The following is an 18,655-nucleotide window of genomic DNA, read 5'->3' as shown; positions in this document are numbered from 1 at the left end:
CGCGAGGGAATCCAGTGCAAAGACGGCCGGCGTGGTCCGGCGGCGGCCGTGGCCGCGAAAACAACGCCCGTTTCTTCAGATCTCGTGCCGCCCATCCGCCATGGTGGACCGATCGATTAAGGCTCCGTTTTCTTCCACTGATTTATTTTTAGCACCCGTCACATCGAATGTTTAGATACTAATTAGGAGTATTAAACGTAGACTATTTATAAAACCCATTACATAAGTGGAGGCTAAACGGCGAGACGAATCTATTAAGCCTAATTAGTCCATGATTTGACAATGTGTTGCTACAATAAATATTTGCTAATGATGGATTAATTAGGCTTAATAGATTCGTCTCGCCGTTTAGCCTCCACTTATATAATTTGTTTTGTAAATAGTCTACGTTTAATACTCCTAATTAGTATCTAAACATTCGATGTGACACGTGCTAAAAATAAGACAGTGGAAGAAAACGCCCCCTAAGGTACTAACTAGCATCCGTAGCGCCCGCAACAGTGGTCACTATAGCGATAGCGGTACCGCTACAGGTTAGCGGATCTAAGATAATATGTTTGGATTTAGCGTCCGCTATTAACTACTATTGCGGCCGCTATTGCTAATGTAAAGCCGCTATTCGCTACATTTATGGTTCAAATGATATATGAATATGAATCAAATGGTAATAATAATGTTTAAAATGATTATTTAGGTAATGATGAAGAATTATGAGATGACAAATGAATTTCTTATTCATTGATATGAAAATTTAATGTTAATATATATTCATACATCTTAATTCTATCTATTTATTTGTGATTCTTACGTTCAAATGTAATGGCTAACTTAAATACTTTAACTTTTAACTCTTTTAAAAGTAAACTAGATGTTAATATTCATATATACTCTAAATTTGTGACTATTTTTAAATTTCGTTATTTGGACTTAGTGTCCGCTATAGCACCCACCATCCGCGATCCACTGTACCGGTACTAACCCGCTGCCAAACCGCTATTTAGGACCTTGCGATCGAAGCCATCGGCGTGGGCGCATGGCGCGGCGCCTCCCGCCGTGATGACCCATCCATGCCGGGGAGCCGAAACCATGGGGCTGTTCCACCCGCTGCGGGCGCGACGTGCGTGCCAGTGGTGCGCCGGCTGGCCCGGCCTTGGCCGCTTTTGCTAGGGGACAATTAAATTTCGCGTGCGTCACTGGTCAATCCGGCCGGGCGGCATAGTACGCGCAGCCAGGCGCCAGCCGGCAGATTGATCCATCGTGAATTCATCGCCGGGGTCACGGGGAAACGCGAGCGGATTGGGCGCGCCGCGCGCCTCCCCTATCCGGACGTGACCGCCGCAACCCGCGAGCGCACGCCAGGGCAGGGCAGCAGATAGATACGCGCGCGCACATGCGCCCAACGGCATCTGTCGCGTCGTGCTCCGCCACGGCGGCCTTCCATCCCTCTACCGGAAAAATTCACGTGCCGGGGAATTCTCCGAGACACCCCCAAGGTTTTCGCGTGGCCTTGCGGCTCGCGAATGCTCACATGCGCGCTCGAGAGGGATTCGGTCGCGGACTCGCGGTGACGCCGACGGGGTTTGTTTCGTCCACGGCACCGTTCGTTCGTTCTCACATGGCGACATTGTCTGCCACCGCGAAGCGCCCAGACGTGCCCAGTCAGCTCGGTACGTGGCACTGTTCGCAAGTCTCTTCGACACCCACCCTAAAAATAGAGAGAGTCTTTTCGACACACCTGGAGCGCTGCGTTTTTTCTACGGCCGCGTGATGGCTGGATCGGATTCTGATCAGGCGTCGCCGTCCCTGCACAGGCTGCTGCACTGATGGTGAGAACGAGAGTGGAGTCAAATCGGTTATTTCTGATCGCATGATTTCCTTCCCGGGCGCGACGAGTCGCCGTCCGCCGAGTGGGCGCGGAGCCGGGAGGAGCGCAATCATCGTTGTCGTCGTCTGGTTCTGTAACTCATCATGGCTCGCCGGACTTTGCCGTTGAAGCTACGTCAGTGTGCCGATTACCATCGCCTCGCGCGGCGCTTTGCGTAGCTAACAGCTACCACAAACACGCTTACCGATAAGATAATCGCGCCACCGTGAGCCCGCTGCCGGCGATAACCCTCGCATTCTCCTGTACCGGGAGCACGGCTAAGCAAAGCAGCGACCTGATGCACTGCGTTCCTGTCAAACTTTTGCAAAGCAGGTGCCGTTAAAGCGTTTGCGCCTCTGCTTCTTTTCTTGCCCACTGATGAGTGATGACTGGCCTCGAAAGCTCACACGTACTGCTGCCACGCTTTTTCTTCTACGGAATATGAGTCACCTGCTCTTTTTCCCCATCATCATTCCCTAGCTTGGCACGCACTTCTATCCGACTTGGAGGGCAGCAAGCAAGGCAGCTGCCCTGTGGAATGATAATTGATCAGGCACATTCCCAGTTAGGTACGGCCCGGAGCTCGAAATTTTTGTTTTTTTTGAAAAAGTCTATTTTACTCCCTCGCATATTTATTTTATCCACTTAATCCCCTAAGTAAAATTTAGGCTCATTTTACTCCTACAAACTATTTCATTTGATCCAATCTACCCCTTCTCTTTTTTTTTCTTCACGTAAAAATTGAATTTTAATTTCAAATTTTATCAGTTCACTTATAACATGATGCTCCATGTTAAAAAAATATATTAGAATTTTTTCATGATTACTTTTTGTACAATTTTGTATATCTAAGGTCAATTTCGTATTAAATATTCCTAACCTATGAAAATAACTATGAAAAATTCTTAGTATAATTTTCTAACATAAGACATCATGTTTTATATGTGCTCACAAAATCTGAACTCAAAATTCAACTCATACACGAAGAAAAAAAAGAGAAATTTAATTAAGGGTGGATTGGAGCAAATGAAATAGTTCAGGCTAAAACTTTGTTCGGGGGTTAAGCGGACAAAGTGGATAAGTAAGGGGAGTAAAATGAATTTTTTTCTCTCTTTTTTTCCGGCGAGCGGAATACTCTGGTTTCCTTGGCCGGTTTGGAGAAGCACATATACCTTGGAGCGGAACACAGTAGTACTGTGCATTAGAGTCCACGCATGCGTGCAGAGTCTTTTGATGCAGAAGCAAGCTGATTCGTGTCTGACTCTGACATGACCATTATGCTCTTCGATCTCCTCGCGAATGCAAGCGCGCAGTAACAAATCGTGGAGGATAAAACATATGCACCCACTCGTGCGTGCGCCGCTAAAGCGTGAAAGCTTGCGGTTCTTTAATCGCCAACCACAGGCGCAACGTCGAATCAGACAGTTTTTGTTTTTGATAAAAAAAAAATCAGACAGGTTGATCAAGCTGAATTTTATAGTCCGTCCCGGTTACTTAGCGCCAGAGAGTACCACCAGAACCGCGCTTTTCCTTTCTCCCCACTTGGAACCTTCTGGCTCTCTCCTTTCCTAGTTCCTACCAAAGCACCAGCATTCTTTAAGCACTTGTGATGAGGGGTTCCAGTCTCAGACGCGGCAACGCAATCCAGTCCAGGCACGCGTAGGACTTGGGAGCCTACCTTACCTTACACTACGCCTGACTTTGTAGGACACAGCATGCGAAGGAGCACGGCAATCCTTTCACGTCGTCGACGTGCGAAGCCGACTTGGAAACGTGGAGACATTTTGCGGTGGCTTCCGGACCGTCCTAACATGGCGTTCTGTTGTCTCTGTCTGCACGGGCGAACTGCGGCCTGTACGCAAATTCAGTTCGCCGTACAGAACAGTGGCCGGAGTTACTGGATCTAGCACCGGCATCGTACGCCTGCCCGCTCTAACTGCGCAAGATCGCATACGATTACTACGTGCGTCCAGTGCAGCGTTGAGCGTTCCATTCCCCAACAGGGTTGCAGGTAGGGCCTTTGCTCAGGAAGGAAAGCTCGTTTATTCTGCAATGAAGCGAGAAAATAGCAATCTCCATGCTCTGAACTCTGAAGCCTCAGAAACATTTCTGTGCCGTGCCTTCTTTCGGCAGGATCACGGACGGATGCCTTCACCCGGGGCGGCGGTTAGCATCGGAGACCCTCGAAACCCGGCAAAAAGAAAAAAAAAGGTATCTTCATTTGCTCCACAACGGCCACTTTTGTTAGTGGAAATGTTAAAGAAAACCCCCGGCAATCTTTCGGGAATATATGCGCAAGCAAAAAACAAAAAGAGCGCGCGCCCCCTGCTTTTGACTCCCGCGGCTCGCCCGGGCGCTCCCCGTCGCCATCCTCCGGCGCGCTCGCGCTCGCCCACGAGTTCCTTCATCTCTCACGGCGCCTCACCAGAGTCACCTCGCGCATGGGCCGTATCTACACGCGCGCGACGCGACGTCTCTGTAGCGTTGCCGATACGTGCAGCAAAGCCAGCAGGGTGCACCCACATGCCATGTCCTCTATGGGTTGAGCGTGGCTGATTCGGCGCACGTCGCCCGTCCTGGGTTTCTGATTCGGCGACCACCTCGCGCTGTCCTCGCCGGACTCCCGTTTCGGTACTCTAAACAAACGTGCAGAACACCGAGACGGGCTGAGAACGAAGGAAATGAGCTGGCTGCAGATACTGGCTGCTCGTACCGAGCAGAGGCTAGGGGACTGCAGAGCAAGCAAGCTGCCGAGACTGAGTTTAGTTTTCCGGTTTCGAGGTTAATGGTGATCAGGGCGAGCATATGGATGTCTGTACTGTACATCGTGGACAACAGCCACGCACATTACCACCCCTCTCTGGAGTTTTCCGGCAGAGGAAGCAGTGAGAAAGTGAGGAGCAGAGGCCGCCAGCCGTTGCTAGTTGGGCGCCTCGGCGTTTCATTTGTTTAGCTTGAGAAGAGCAGCGAGTGTGCCGTGTCCCGTCCCCAGGAGGCCCATGCCGAGGCCTTATTCTCTTCTCTCCCTTGTCCGTCCCCATCATTGCAAGTAACCTCTCCGCCGCCGGGCGCTCCTTTCTTTTCTCATCGCCAGCCAGCTCGCGCGCTCCCCCGGCAAGGGCAAGAAGAGACCAACAGCAACAGGGCCATCCAGCCGCGCGCGAGCTCAGCACTCAGCAGCTTATCGGCCTCGTGTCAGCCTCGGCTCATCTATATAAGCGCCCGCCTCTCTCCTCACTTAAAGCAAACACCCAGTGTTAGCTCCGCACCACGCACGGAGCGAGAGAAAGAGAAGGCGGGGCAGCGGCTGCGGCTGTGCGAGCAGGCCATTAACGCCAGACAGATAGGTGTTAGAGGTAGAGGTGAGAGGGAGAAGAAGGCTAGCGAGAGCTAGCTGCTGAGAGACGGATTGAGGGAGAGGGCAGCAGCTGGAACAAGTATAGCTCGGAGGCAATGAGGTCGTGGAGGCCGTCGCCGTCGCCGTTGCGGCAAAGCATGGTTGCGGTGGTCGTAGTGATGGCCGCGACGGCGTGGTGCGCGGCGGCGCAAGCGGCGCAGCTGAGCCAGAGCTACTACGCGTCGACGTGCCCCAACGTGGAGACCCTTGTCCGCGGCGCCGTCACCCAGAAGCTGCAGGAGACCTTCAACGCCGCGCCGGGCACGCTCCGCCTCTTCTTCCACGACTGCTTCGTCAGGGTAACTTCAATCACCTGTCACGTCCGTCGATTCCTACGTTCTGTACTTGTTGCGTCGGTCGAGATTGACGCACGGCGATCTTGATTGATTGCAGGGCTGCGACGCGTCGGTGCTGCTGTCGGGCCCCGACGACGAGCACAGCGCCGGCGCCGACACGACGCTGTCCCCGGACGCGCTGGACCTCATCACCCGCGCCAAGGCCGCCGTCGACGGCGACGCGCAGTGCGCCAACAAGGTCTCCTGCGCCGACATCCTCGCCCTCGCCGCCCGCGACGTCGTCTCCCAGGTACTCAGCGATCCCAATTCCCACTGCACACCCGGCACTCTCTACCCCAACCCCAACTCCCGTAGAAAGAAATTTCGTTGGCGCTGTCTCCCTTTCCGTCGCTTTCGGCGCCTGAACGGGACGGGGAGGGAAACCGGCGAGCCAGCCGTTTGCGCAAACAAAGCTTGCTTGCTTTCCAGGCGGTTATGCCACTTTGGCCGGTGTGGGATTAGCGAAGGGAGCTCACGCTTAAACCCTACGCCATTAGCGCACCGCACACCCTCGCCACGCTAATTAATTTCTCCCCTGCTCTCGAGTGGTTCTCGGCTGCCGCGCGCCCGCCGGGCGACAGCCATGATGAGGAAGGGGCAGGCTGACATGTACGGCGGCCACTGCGCCCGCGTGTGCACGCGCGTGCCCGGCGCCGACGGATTCCGCAGCCGCAGCGGCAGCGCCAGTCCGCACTGCTGACCCTTAGCTGTGCCGCAACAACCATCCGTGTCCAGTCCATCCCCCTGTCGTCGTCTTCCCCTGATTCTCCCAAGCAACCTCGAAGCTCATTAGGTCTGTGCAGACTGAATGCTTTGTTAGGAAGCCAGGATTAGCACAAAGCAGGAGCTGCAAAGAGGAGGGGAGGAGTTCAAACAAAGAAAAATTGGATTCAGATTTGGCGCTAAGACATGGGATTGGGAGTGGTCCTGGTAGGCTGGTACCGCGCCCTGTCGGAATTCCGCTGTCCCAGCTCATTCATTCACTCGCTCGGGGCAGGCAGGGAAGCCAGCCGGTCCAGAGCCGGCCGGGACGGGGCATGGCGCGACGGGGAGCGCGTTACTGCTCTGCTCGTGGTGCCGGCGGGCCTTTCTTCAATTCCCTTCCCTGACGGAACCCCGGACACGGTTTGGCGCCGTAAATGAGGCTGTACGGGGTCGACAGATACGGCCACCCGATACCTAATCCGCCGGGCGATGCTATGCAGTTTCCCCGGCCTCCCTGGACGGACAGACCGGCCGGCCGGCCAGCCCGCCGGCGCTCGTAGAGTAGAGTAGAGATACGGGCTCGTCAGTTATGATTGAGCCGAGCAACTCTGCCGAAATTTCTGCCCATGTTCATATGCTATTCGGGAGCGAGTGTACTGCGTTGGAGTAGGTTGCAAGCTGCTTTGGATGTGAATTCCTTTTGTTTTTGTAGTAACTGAAGATTTGACTGCAAGACTACTGAGTACTACTGACGGTGAGGATTTGTTTGGTGGATGTGCAGACGGGCGGGCCGTACTACCAGGTGGAGCTGGGGCGGCTTGACGGCAAGGTGGGCACGCGCGCCGTGGTGAAGCACAGCCTCCCCGGCGCCGGCTTCGACCTGGACCAGCTCAACACCCTCTTCGCCGCCAACGGCCTCACCCAGACCGACATGATCGCGCTCTCAGGTACGCCGCCACCGCGCATTATTTATATATATGTATATACCTCTTCACGTCCGCATCACGAGTTCACGACATGCCATGCCATTGCCATCTTGTGGTTAGCGAGTCGCCTGTCACGAACGCGGCGGCGAGCAGGCCGGTTGGCAGCTGCGGTCGGGATCGCTGTGCCTCATAACTCCGTTGGCTCCGTCTCGTCTGCGCCTCCGATCCCGGCGACTGGGCTACTGAGCATTTGTTGCTCGTAGAAGCGCATGTCCTTTCCAGCCTGGCGTTGGGTATGCATGCCCAGCTTCTCACTGCGGCGTGCAGGCTTTTCCCTTGGCATGGTCCCGTTGGTTTGGTTCTTCCGTGTCCATGGAGTCAGTCAGTCCATTGCTGCTGCTCGCTACACGTTCTGGGTGTCAGCCTGGCCGTAGTAAAAACTTTGAACTGTTCTGTGTCAGCGTTTGTACACAGCAGTGCAACCATCACGATTGGTGATCGAGCGATGACGCCGCCACAGTGTCACTGACGTGCTGTGCTTGCGATGCGCGACTCATGCAGGTGGGCACACGATCGGCGTGACGCACTGCGACAAGTTCGTGCGGCGGCTGTACCCGTTCAAGGGCTCCCGAGGCGGCGCCGGCGGTGCGGGGCCGCCGATGAACCTCTACTTCCTGCGGCAGATGCGGCAGACGTGCCCGCTCAACTACAGCCCGTCGGCGTTCGCGATGCTGGACGCCGTGACGCCGCGCAAGTTCGACAACGGCTACTACCAGACGCTGCAGCAGATGAAGGGCCTGCTCGCCTCCGACCAGGTCCTCTTCGCCGACCGCCGCTCCCGCGCCACCGTCAACTACTTCGCCGCAAACCAGACCGCCTTCTTCGACGCCTTCGTCGCCGCCATGGCCAAGCTCGGCCGCGTCGGCGTCAAGACCGGATCCGACGGCGAGATCCGCCGGGTCTGCACCAAGGTCAACTAGCACTACTCGTCACTTCGCCCGAGGTTGATCTGCCTTCACCGTACATTATACCTGGGTAGTAGAGGGTTAAGATGAATGTGAATGTCCATGTCCATGCCAAGTCGGAGTCCATCGATCACAGATTCACAGTCACAGTGTATGAATTCGTTAATCCGCCGATTCTTTCCTTGATTGTGTAGTAAAAAAACATGTAACAAGAAGAGGGAGATCCATACAGAATGTCTTAGGATATTTTCAGTTCATGGCCTACCATGTGAATGTGATAGGAGAAAGAAGGTACCATACTCACTACATCGATGTAAATGCTACTGTTTGGTCCAGTTGATCAAAGTATATGCCCACCTTCCTTTTTGACAGTTGCTGCTCTCAGTCACGAGAAACAGAAATGAGGGTTGAGCCGCCTGTACGCTGTCCAGGCTGATGACAGAGCATGCATGGTCCAAGTTCCTCATAAATACAGCCGGGCATGAGCTGTGTGTGTATGCAATGCAGTTCAGGAAACCATGTGATGCTTTCAGAGGATGAGCGAGCAGTAGTTAAGGTGGTTGCTGAGGAGGAACAGTGATCTGTGGTGTGTTGATGCCTACTCTGATGGAGAGGATGGTTTCTGCTTTTAGTTTTGATGAGAAAGAAATGGTGATTCTGTTTTCATGTGATGAACAGGAAAAGGTGACTGGAAAATGTGATTCCGTGACACAACAAAGCTGAAATGTGCGGCAATGAGCCACTCCTTTTCTATTCTAGGTCAATTAATAGAAGTTTCAAGGCATTGGCATGATGGATTCCGAATGCATACCTTCATGCGTTGGTATGGCACAATCGCAGAGGAGCCGCCGCCAAATTTGCTGTTTTCCAACCAACTGATGAAATGGTTCTCCCTTTGGATGTTCTGGAGCCTAGCATCAAGGAGCACATTAACTGAATGTTGCAATCTGCAACATGGGTAATCTTGACCTTATATCTGACCAGTGAAATTTAAGCCTAAGCAGTAAGTGTGCCTCACATGGCACGGTGGTGGGTCACAGTCTCACAGGGCTCACAGTCAAGTCTATGTCACCTTCCTGTTCATGTCCACATTGCATTTTACGCCCATCTTCTGATGCTAATCCTATTCATGTTTCTCAACGAAATATGTCAAACATCATAGGCTGTTTTCAGGCCCCTGCATATCTGACAGAAGCACACCCACTGTAGTAATAAAGAGTAAGCACCACAGTTTATAGAAGTAATATTTGTCGAACAAATAGTTTTCTGACGAACATGGCAGTAATATTTGAAACTTTGCTCCATGAACAAATGTCTCCAAGACTAGTAATATTGAACAGGAAGATTCAGAATGGTCCAAGAGACCTTATACCAAGTACACAGCAGTATGAATGTGATCAGCAATTCGGCACCGCTATTGAATATTGATATTGTCTCTTTAATACCAGCTGAAGCATGTGTACCTGACGGCCAGAAATTCTATGAATCTGGCCAGAAATTTCAGATGGCCTCGGACCTCAAATCTCACATCACCTTAAATACTTGACCATCCATTTTCAGTCTTGAAGTGCATTTAAACTAAACAGTTTAGGTTGTCCGAAACTGTTTTTTTTTCTTTCCTTTTTCTTTTTTTCTTTTTTTGGCTAAATCTGCCTGCTCTAAGCAACTGAATATAGAAGAGGATTTTATAAGCACTGACAGTAGGCATGCTCTTAGTTTGGTCCCCTATCTTGGCAAAATAACGTAAATTAGAATCCACAAGTCAAGCACACAAGAAAAGTATTAGTGCCCAAATATATGGCTATAGAGTATAATTCCTCTTGCCTGCCACACACTACTGCTTTTCTAGGTTTACATTATTGAAGCCAGTAGCATGCCTTTGGATTGCATTCTATCATTCCATTCCTTGTTTGGCGAAAATGTGCAGTCGCTTTCTGAAGGTAAAGCAGCTGTCGCAACTAAAGACTTTAAGCTGGTTACCATGCCAAGTGATTTAAGGAAGCATTTGAATAACTATTTAGGCCAACATACCTTACAGAATTAGTACAATTCATGTATAAATTGAATCCTATGGTCCAGATAGATCCAACCACCAAGGCTGGTAAATTATGAAATCAATACCAAGCTGCCAAAGCATACATCATGATCGTTTTAACCTATAGCTTGAGGTTTATCAGCTAGTAAACTGGGAACAGGACTACAAAAGACAGAACCTAGCAATTTCCTACACAGGTTTTACACAGGCTGTGCAAAAAAGATAGCCATGTCGTTGTAAAAAAAATTCAGGGAATTGAGAAGTTCCTACTAAGATAGCAAAATTTTCAATTTTGGGAAACCAGGAATAACTTTTTTAAAAAAGAACATCTATGGGACTTTGGCAACTTGACATAGATAAAGTACCAACAACATGCACCATAGCTCTGAAAAGTTGAAGCTACCAAACTCCTATTTCCATGCTCAAATTGTGCCCCTGTACCTATTCATGCCTTATCCCTTCCCACCTAGCAATGCAAAATTCATCTGAAAATCACTCATCTTAGCGCACATCCTGTCTAGCACCTAAATGCAACAAAAAAGTCGACTTCTCACTTCCCTTTGTACTCATGGACTCCTAACGCATCCCAAAGAACCAACCCAGACGATGTTGCTGCAACAGGTGGCATGCAGGGCCAGGACGATCAATCTGATCATGCCCTGCTCTTTTCTGCAGAAAGCTACAAGCAAGTACCTGTCTCTCTGCTTATTCGGCTGGGCTGTATCTGCTGATGTGCTGAAGTAAAATGCTTTCTTATCGGTGTTTGGTTCTTTAGTCCGAACTAAAGTTCATGTCACATCAAATGTTTAGATACTAATTAGAAGTATTAAACATAGACTAATTGCAAAATCAATTGCACAGATGGAGGTTAATTTGCGAGACGAATCTATTAAGCCTAATTAGTATGTGATTTGACAATGTGATGCTACAGTAAACATGTGCTAATCATGAATTAATTAGGCTTAATAAATTCATCTAGCGAATTATCCTCCATATGTGTAATTAATTTTATAATTAACTCATATTTAGTCCTCCTAATTAGCCTTCGAAGATTTGATGTGACATGGACTAGACTTTAGCTACGGATCCAAACATCCCCTTAATCTCTAGTGGGGCACATCTCGCAAACCAAAGCACATGACTCACAATGTGGCGAGGGCCATGGCATGGTCACATGAAACCGTAATAGGCTAATGTCATGTGGATGTGGCTAATTGGGGGCATTTTGTGTACTAGAAATCTACAGGCAGATCTGCAAAAGGGGATTTCAGGACAAAAAAATCGTCAACAAATAATTTCTGCTACACCAGAGAACCTTATGAATCATCGCACGTGCCAGGATAAATGTGAAAATAATGTGCAACATTCCGTACCAAAGACCCTACAAAGATCTCAGATAATTTGAAATGATGGTGCAGGATTCTTTTGAATAATGACACGTCTAGATAAGGCCAACCTGAATGGCAGCAAAGCATATCTGCCATAAAGTTGTCATGAAATTGCTGTGGGTTCCTAAGAAAATATTCTATGAACAGTATCCATTTATTTTCTTATTATGATATGGGAATATGGGAGCATATTTATATCAATATCAGGAAATATGATATGGACAATCCTCCCAATTCTCAACCTCGTATGCATATGGTTGAGCTAATCATCTACCCCTACCTCCAAAAACATTTCATCTTTAACCTACAATTCAAACCCTACTCAAATTTGAAATCTATTTCAAATTTGAATCCCAAACAATTCTCAAACAAATGAAAAGCCTCCAAATGACTGCCGTACATTATGTCTACTCCACTTTGAAGATCCCGGGGCTGGCCGGGAGGTCAGGGTTATCTCGGTCAAAACTGACATCAAGGGTACGGCGAACTACGCCGAGAAGCTCTATGAGGCCTTGGCGTCCATCTATGGTGCAGGTCAGGATCGGAAAAGAAATGATAAAGCAAACAGCAGATCAGCGTGTTGGGCCTCGAGGACCGTCAGTAGGCAGAAACTTGTTAACCTCGCCAGTTATGGACTAACTAAAATTTACCTAACCTCGCATCCAAGCTGCTATTTGAGATTTCGAAGCTAAAAACTATTGGTTTATTACTATGCTGCAATTTAACGTACCCTCGAGTGTTCGAAGCTAGTCTTGAACACCGAGTTTTTGACTACTTTTTACTCAGGACAGGAACTAGACCAAGCGTCCCGAGGTTAAGCATCTCTCCTGGACCAAGGATGAAGGCATGAGGCTAAGGGTTTTTCCCAGCTCGAGGGTGGCGGTCCGAAGCTTAATCCAACGCAGAGAAGAAGTCCCAAGATTAAAAGAAGATAAAGGCGTGAGAAGTGTGACTACATGAAGGCGTGACAAGCGTGACTACATGAAGGCATGACAAGCGTGATTACATGAAGGCGTGAGAAGCGTGACCACATAGGAGAATTCAATTTGTACATGTTACTCCAATGACCTTTATGTACGGCATATTCATAGTAATGTAGTAAATGAGAAATGACATTTTCGGAATATAAAGTGGCTCACGGGTCACTGTATGGTTTTCAAGAAGTTACAAGTGTTTTTCCCATTCCACCTGTTGTGCTCGAATTCCTTTGAGATCAACACAGCAGGTGCAATTTCATCTAGTAGAAAAACCTAACATACTAGTTTGCGCAGAACATCATGGGAGATAAGACATATGAAGATCAACCAGAAAGAATACCACATATCCAGGCAGCGCAGCAAGGAACGGTATCCAGGTTCACAAGAGGAGTAGGAATACGAGTGACGGACTGAAGAAACTAGTCTGTAGTCATAGTCAGCAGTATAGTGCAAGCAAAGTGGAGAACAAGAAGTGTTGCACAGAAAATTTCTCAGCACCACTACTGCACCAGTATCTACAGATTATTTTGAGGGCTGAGATGCACTTTGCCATTGTTCTACTCCCCACAAGTTTTACAGCCATCACAGTAGCCACTTATACAGTCATGAACACATCTCCTTTCAGCAGGAATGTTTTTGTGCCAAACATTTCAATCAAGGAGAACCATTTCTTAAGAACAGGGAGAACTCCCATTATTTTCTAGTTTCTGACCATACTACTATCAAGGATGTGCTATGAAGAGGAAAGATGCAGTAACAAAATGTACAGGAGAGGGAGGATCTATCATATTCACAAATTGGAGTGAACAGCGTCAGCGTCTACAGTGTCTACTAACAAATCCGCACTATTTACGAGTTTGAGACAAGATTCACGCGTCTCCCTTGTCCACCTCTGATGGTATTGCTGAAGCTTTGCATATTGGACACCAGTTCTTCTGCCTTAGCCATTCGTGAATGCAGCACACATGGTACTGATGTTCACATTGCATCCTACCAATCTCTTCACCTTCAACGTATTCCTCCTGGAACATTAAGTCGGTGTCACTCAGAAATACAGGATGCAGAAAACAATAATCATCTAGGGTCCAGGTAGATAGTTGTTTATCTTAAATAAGCAATGGCTAAGGAACATTACATGTCAAAAGGCAAAGTACATAGATATGTATTCGTTTTCTTAATTGGAACACATAGAAGCTTTAGAATGGGGGGAGACATGAGTCCTAGACACAAACTTCCAGAGCATGATACTTGTGTTCTTTCGCTTTGTGTGCAACCTACGTAATTCCAATTCATAAGTACATAGTTCCCCTTCCAGTTAGCCTATGCTTTGCCATTTGTCAGACAAGGCACTAATGCAGTGCATTTCTTCCCCCAGGAAATTGGTTGAACACAAGAAGTATACCGTCAAGTACTCAAGTTACAATATCAATTTTTCATCAGAATTTAGAACCATGATTGAACACTAAAAATACTTGAGCAAAGCAATACCTGACATATGCTACATTTGACATCATCTACTTCAATGTTGTTCCCATCTCCATCTGAATTTCTTGCTTCATACACACTTTGGTTGATACACTTGGCAAATTGCTCTTCAGTAAGGGCAGTACTCACTGAGCCAATATGCTCTTCCAAAGCTAGTAGTTCCTGAAAGAGAAAACAAAGGGAGACAGATTACATATCAACGAACCAAAAATATTTAAATTTTTCCTAGGGATATTGAATTCAGACAAACAATGGAGACAACAAGTTGCAAGTAATACCTCATACGACATATTGTCGATATCCAATCTCATATCTTGGTGCTGATCATGCAAGCCAAGGCCACTCAGAAGAAGATTAGTTTCCAACACCAGCAATTGCTGCCATTTTTTTTGTTCAGAACACATCTCAGTGCAAAGTTAGTAAAAGGAGAAAGAAATGGATATCAAGGTAAAGGACGAACCTCGTAAGTCAAATCATCATCATGTTCAATCCTATCCAATGCTAGCAACACCTACAGAGAGTAAACATTGCAGATATCACAATTACTACTACATCACAAAAAAAAATGTACATAGCTTGAATCAATTTCATTGCAAATGAAAATTAACAACTCAGAAAATGTATTTAAAAAGTAATATAAACCAACCTCTGCAATTCCTTCCATGTTTATGTGTCTGTAGCCATCTCTCTCCCCAAAAAGACCGTGGAACATTTGTTGAGGCCTTTCTTCAGGATGAGAAGGAGACCTTCTCCTTGCTGTCCGACTACTTGAGCCTTGACGATTAGATGAATAAACTGCATGAGGCAATTCTCCATAAAAGGGTCTTGCTAGTCTCTGTGGGGAAATGTCATCCGTGGGAAAATGACCTCTTTCTGGACGACAAACCCTCGTAGCAGTCTCACGAAGAGCAAATACACCGTCCTCTCTTTCACCCGGCATCCTCTCCCTGGCATGCAGAGTAGAAGGTCGTCTAGTCCTTACTGAATCTGTGGAATCCTGAACACTTGTGCTATTGGTCCTTGCTGATTGTTCAGCAGCTCTAGCTCTAGGCAAACTAGCACGTGGCTGACCTAAATTAGATTGTTCATTTATTCCCCTTGATCTTGAAGAACTTCCTGCATCTGAAGTTCTCTTCTTCGTAACTTTGACCCTCCTATTGTGAACAGAATCAGAAGAAGAACAACCTGAAGGCAAAACATCAGATATTGAAGTGCAACCAAGGCTTTTTAGACCACGTCTCTGCAGTGCAGTGCTGGTGGTACCAGGGGCACTTGATAACTTGGCACCAGTGGTGAAACTTTGAGGTACAGTACGCCGATTAACAAAAGTGGAAGCACCTTGATGTCTACCTGAACTCAATTCTTCTCTATCCTTTTGTCTACCTTCCATACCACTCAATGCAGTATTTCCAGAATCAATAGTACGTGCAGAACTCCTTGAAGAAACAGAAAAGTCTAAAACTCCAAGATCATGTTCTTCTGGCAAGCCTCCTTCAGTAAATGTTGAGGATGATTCAGTAAATGTTGAGGATGACGAACCTCCTGATGTACTCTTCTGTGTGTATGGATGCCTATGTTCATTAGCAACAGCTTTCTTGCCACATTGTAGACGTCTGACTTCAGTTCTTCTGTTGCTGCTTTCAGCAATGTCTGCCTCTGCCAAAAAGGGCCTTTTTTGCCTTTCATCATGATATTTTCTAACAGGAGCTTTTGAAGAGCTCACAGATGAGGCCTTGGAGCCTGATGAATGGAATGGACCTTGTAAATACCTTGGCTTCTCCTTATTTTCAGAGAATCGGGCTTTCACAGGATTGAGATTTGTACTCTTCCCTGGCCTATTGTTGTATTGGCTTGGCCTATCCTCATTGTTTTGATTTCTCAAGGAAATGCCAGTGCCTCTTCTAAGAAACCCAATTGGGGCAGCGGACCTACTGGAAGATTCGTCCATACCAAAATGCAGCACAATGCAGAGGTGTATTATTCTCCAGAAGACTTTTGCTAGAATTCTGCAACACAAATTTGGTAATGGTTAGCAATGGACAATAGGGTCAAGATGATATGAATACACACGTGCAAGATATACTGGAAAAAAAACAAGAATAAGCACGATGCGATTCAGCAAAGTAACAGTAGAGAAGGCAATGTTACCAATCTCCAATAGCAACAGCCAACTTTGGGCCTACTGTTAGTTAAGAATATTCACCATCAGTCCAGTTTTTAAAAAACAAAATTCATCATCGCCCCTTGATAGTTATATTTACCATGATCGTGCGATCCTACAAATTTAGTGCATTGTAGCAATATAGCAAGCTCAGCATCTTTGATCATTACCATATTTGTTCTTCACCTTTAAGAGCAAAAAGTTAATCGACATTACAAAGTTTTGTCCACAGCAAAACGGACAAGGGGACATTATCTGTGTGCTATAGTACTCTTGTGATCTTGTCTGGCTCCTTCCTTTCAGAGGAATGAAATTACCGCATCAATATCACGCAAAAGACCCATAGAAGTTACAGTTAGAGTGTGATACAGTATACGCCGAATGAGAGGCATTTCTTGGGACCACACGCTGAATAAAACACTTGGGCCATTGATCATGATAGCATGTGGAAACATCATTCACCTATCTAGCATCCCATGCTAAGCAATTCCTTTCAGGTTCTTAAAAAAATATATTCTATAATGAACATCCATCCACCAACGGAAAGAAATTCTAACATATGGCACTGCGTATTCCATACAGTTCAAAGAAAAATATGCATGGCACTATCGAAATTCCTCCATCGCGGATTGAATGCAGTGGCTTCTGAATAATTTCAAGAGGATGGTGCCCACTAAATTTCATCCCGCAGCTCTACCACTGAACTCAGACACATGTAGATTACTTCTGAGTTCTGATTTTCGGAGAGAAAACCTCCCTACATACCAAACAGGTATACCAAACTAGGAAGAAAAAAGAGGGAAGAACACAACTGAGCACACCAATCCAAGGTCGAAACGAGCCGCACCAGAGCATCAACCAATCCATGCCCAACCTTCGAATCGAAATCGACATATATTCACAAATCATTTGAAAAAAAAAGAGACAGAGAGCAGGCCTGTACGACTTCTTAATTCCAAAAACCCCCCCAAATTCAAACATACCAAACAAGGAAACGATCAGAGGATTCCGAATTCTAGAACTCCTCCCTCCCCCATCAAATCAAAGTCAGCCATGGCCGTACCTCGCGGAAGCGGAAGCGGCGGCGGCGTCTCCCCCTTTTCTCCTTTCGTCCCCTCGCGGGAGGAAATGGAAGCCGGACAAGACGGCGAGCAAACGGAGGGACGATTTGGTCAGATCCGAGGCGGATTTATTTAGCGGCCTTAGCGGGTCGGGTCGCCGTCACGCAGAGTGAGCGCGTGAGGCGTGATGATCCCTCGGCGGGTTAGCGGAGCCCCGTCTCGGTCTCGCCCCCACGTGGCGGCGCTGACTGGGCCGCACCGGCGCACGCGTCGTCGTCGTGGACTCGCCGGTGGGTGCCCGTGACTCACCCGGGGGCCTGGGCGGCTCACGCGCACGGTCAGGTAGAGATCAGCCGCCGTTGAGATTCGTGGGGGGGACGAGGACCCGGTTGTCCGCGTCGGCGCGAGCACGGGTTAAACGCCGGCCGCCGCCGCCGGTTGGAAATTTCAGCGGCGCTGCTAGTATCTGCATCTCTGATGAAGAAACCAATCGACGAAGCAATCCTTTATCAAAAAAAAATGACAGAGCAAGGTTTTTCCGTGACTTATCCGTTTGAAATTTCTTTCAGTTTAAAGTAAAGTCGGAAAGGAAAACTTAATTGTTTAAGAAAAAGATTGAGTTCTAATTGGAATTTTGAAAGATGGTAGGAGTAGCTTTCTTGGCCCCATCCATCATTTTCCGTCCTTTTGAAGGGGCCTGTCATCCATCATCGGCCATGGATCAAATTTTAGATAGAGAATGCAATGCTCCATCAGAAAGATTCGAAAGCAGGAGCAGGGAAAGGATGTCGGCCATTTGGAGATTGCTCTGCATTAACAAAAAACTTGTTCCAAACTCACAGAGATGCTGCAAACATTTCCTCATTAGCATGCAACTACTAGATTGTATGCCAAAACTAGGTATCATGGAGAAGAGCATGCTAAAACTACTCATAAAACCATCCAAGGGTTGCAAATTGAAAAAAAAATTGGTAGTTCGAGGGTACAAAATGAACACCCTTTTCTAGTTTAAGGTTGAAAACAGATCAAGGCTATAGCTTAAGGTTGAATGGTAAAAAACGGCCTACTATATCCACACATCGTGGATATATACAGCCAACGGTTACAAGAGTTCTTAGCCTCAAATCCTCGAAAATGAGCGACAAAACACAAGAAAGAAAATCTTAAAACAAAGAAAGAAAGCTAGAAGACTAAGCTTCAATCTTCTTCATTGTCCATGTTTCAACCTTGCATTATCTTTATGCACCCCCAATCTATCACATCTCTTGTTTTTTTGGAAATTTGATGTGTCTTCTACTGCTTGGCAAGTAGATAGAGTCCGTCTTAGATCCTCCTGCTCAAAGTTGAATACATGGA

General features: G+C 47.6%; 2 protein-coding genes across 2 annotated transcripts; one reads left to right on the top strand and one right to left on the bottom strand.

Moving 5' to 3' along the window:
* The first annotated feature begins 4,824 nt into the window (after window positions 1-4,824).
* LOC117853029 (peroxidase 16) lies at window positions 4,825-8,563 on the top strand. The gene is made up of 4 exons (XM_034735374.2): window positions 4,825-5,560; window positions 5,655-5,846; window positions 7,083-7,248; window positions 7,789-8,563. Exons 1-4 carry the CDS (start codon window positions 5,318-5,320, stop codon window positions 8,205-8,207), a joined length of 1,020 nt encoding a protein of 339 aa, XP_034591265.1. The 5' UTR covers window positions 4,825-5,317; the 3' UTR covers window positions 8,208-8,563.
* Window positions 8,564-13,067: 4,504 nt separating this feature from the next.
* LOC117852972 (uncharacterized) lies at window positions 13,068-17,457 on the bottom strand. The gene is made up of 6 exons (XM_034735300.2): window positions 17,302-17,457; window positions 14,724-16,083; window positions 14,538-14,588; window positions 14,356-14,454; window positions 14,081-14,239; window positions 13,068-13,614 (listed from the first exon to the last, which is right to left on the bottom strand). Exons 2-6 carry the CDS (start codon window positions 16,023-16,025, stop codon window positions 13,462-13,464), a joined length of 1,764 nt encoding a protein of 587 aa, XP_034591191.1. The 5' UTR covers window positions 16,026-16,083; window positions 17,302-17,457; the 3' UTR covers window positions 13,068-13,461.
* Between the last annotated feature and the right edge of the window lie 1,198 nt (window positions 17,458-18,655).

Source organism: Setaria viridis, chromosome 4 (genome assembly GCF_005286985.2).
Source record: "Setaria viridis chromosome 4, Setaria_viridis_v4.0, whole genome shotgun sequence".
Lineage (NCBI taxonomy): Eukaryota > Viridiplantae > Streptophyta > Magnoliopsida > Poales > Poaceae > Setaria > Setaria viridis.
Note: the sequence above shows the minus strand (reverse complement) of the source record. Positions and strands in the feature narration are given on the sequence as shown.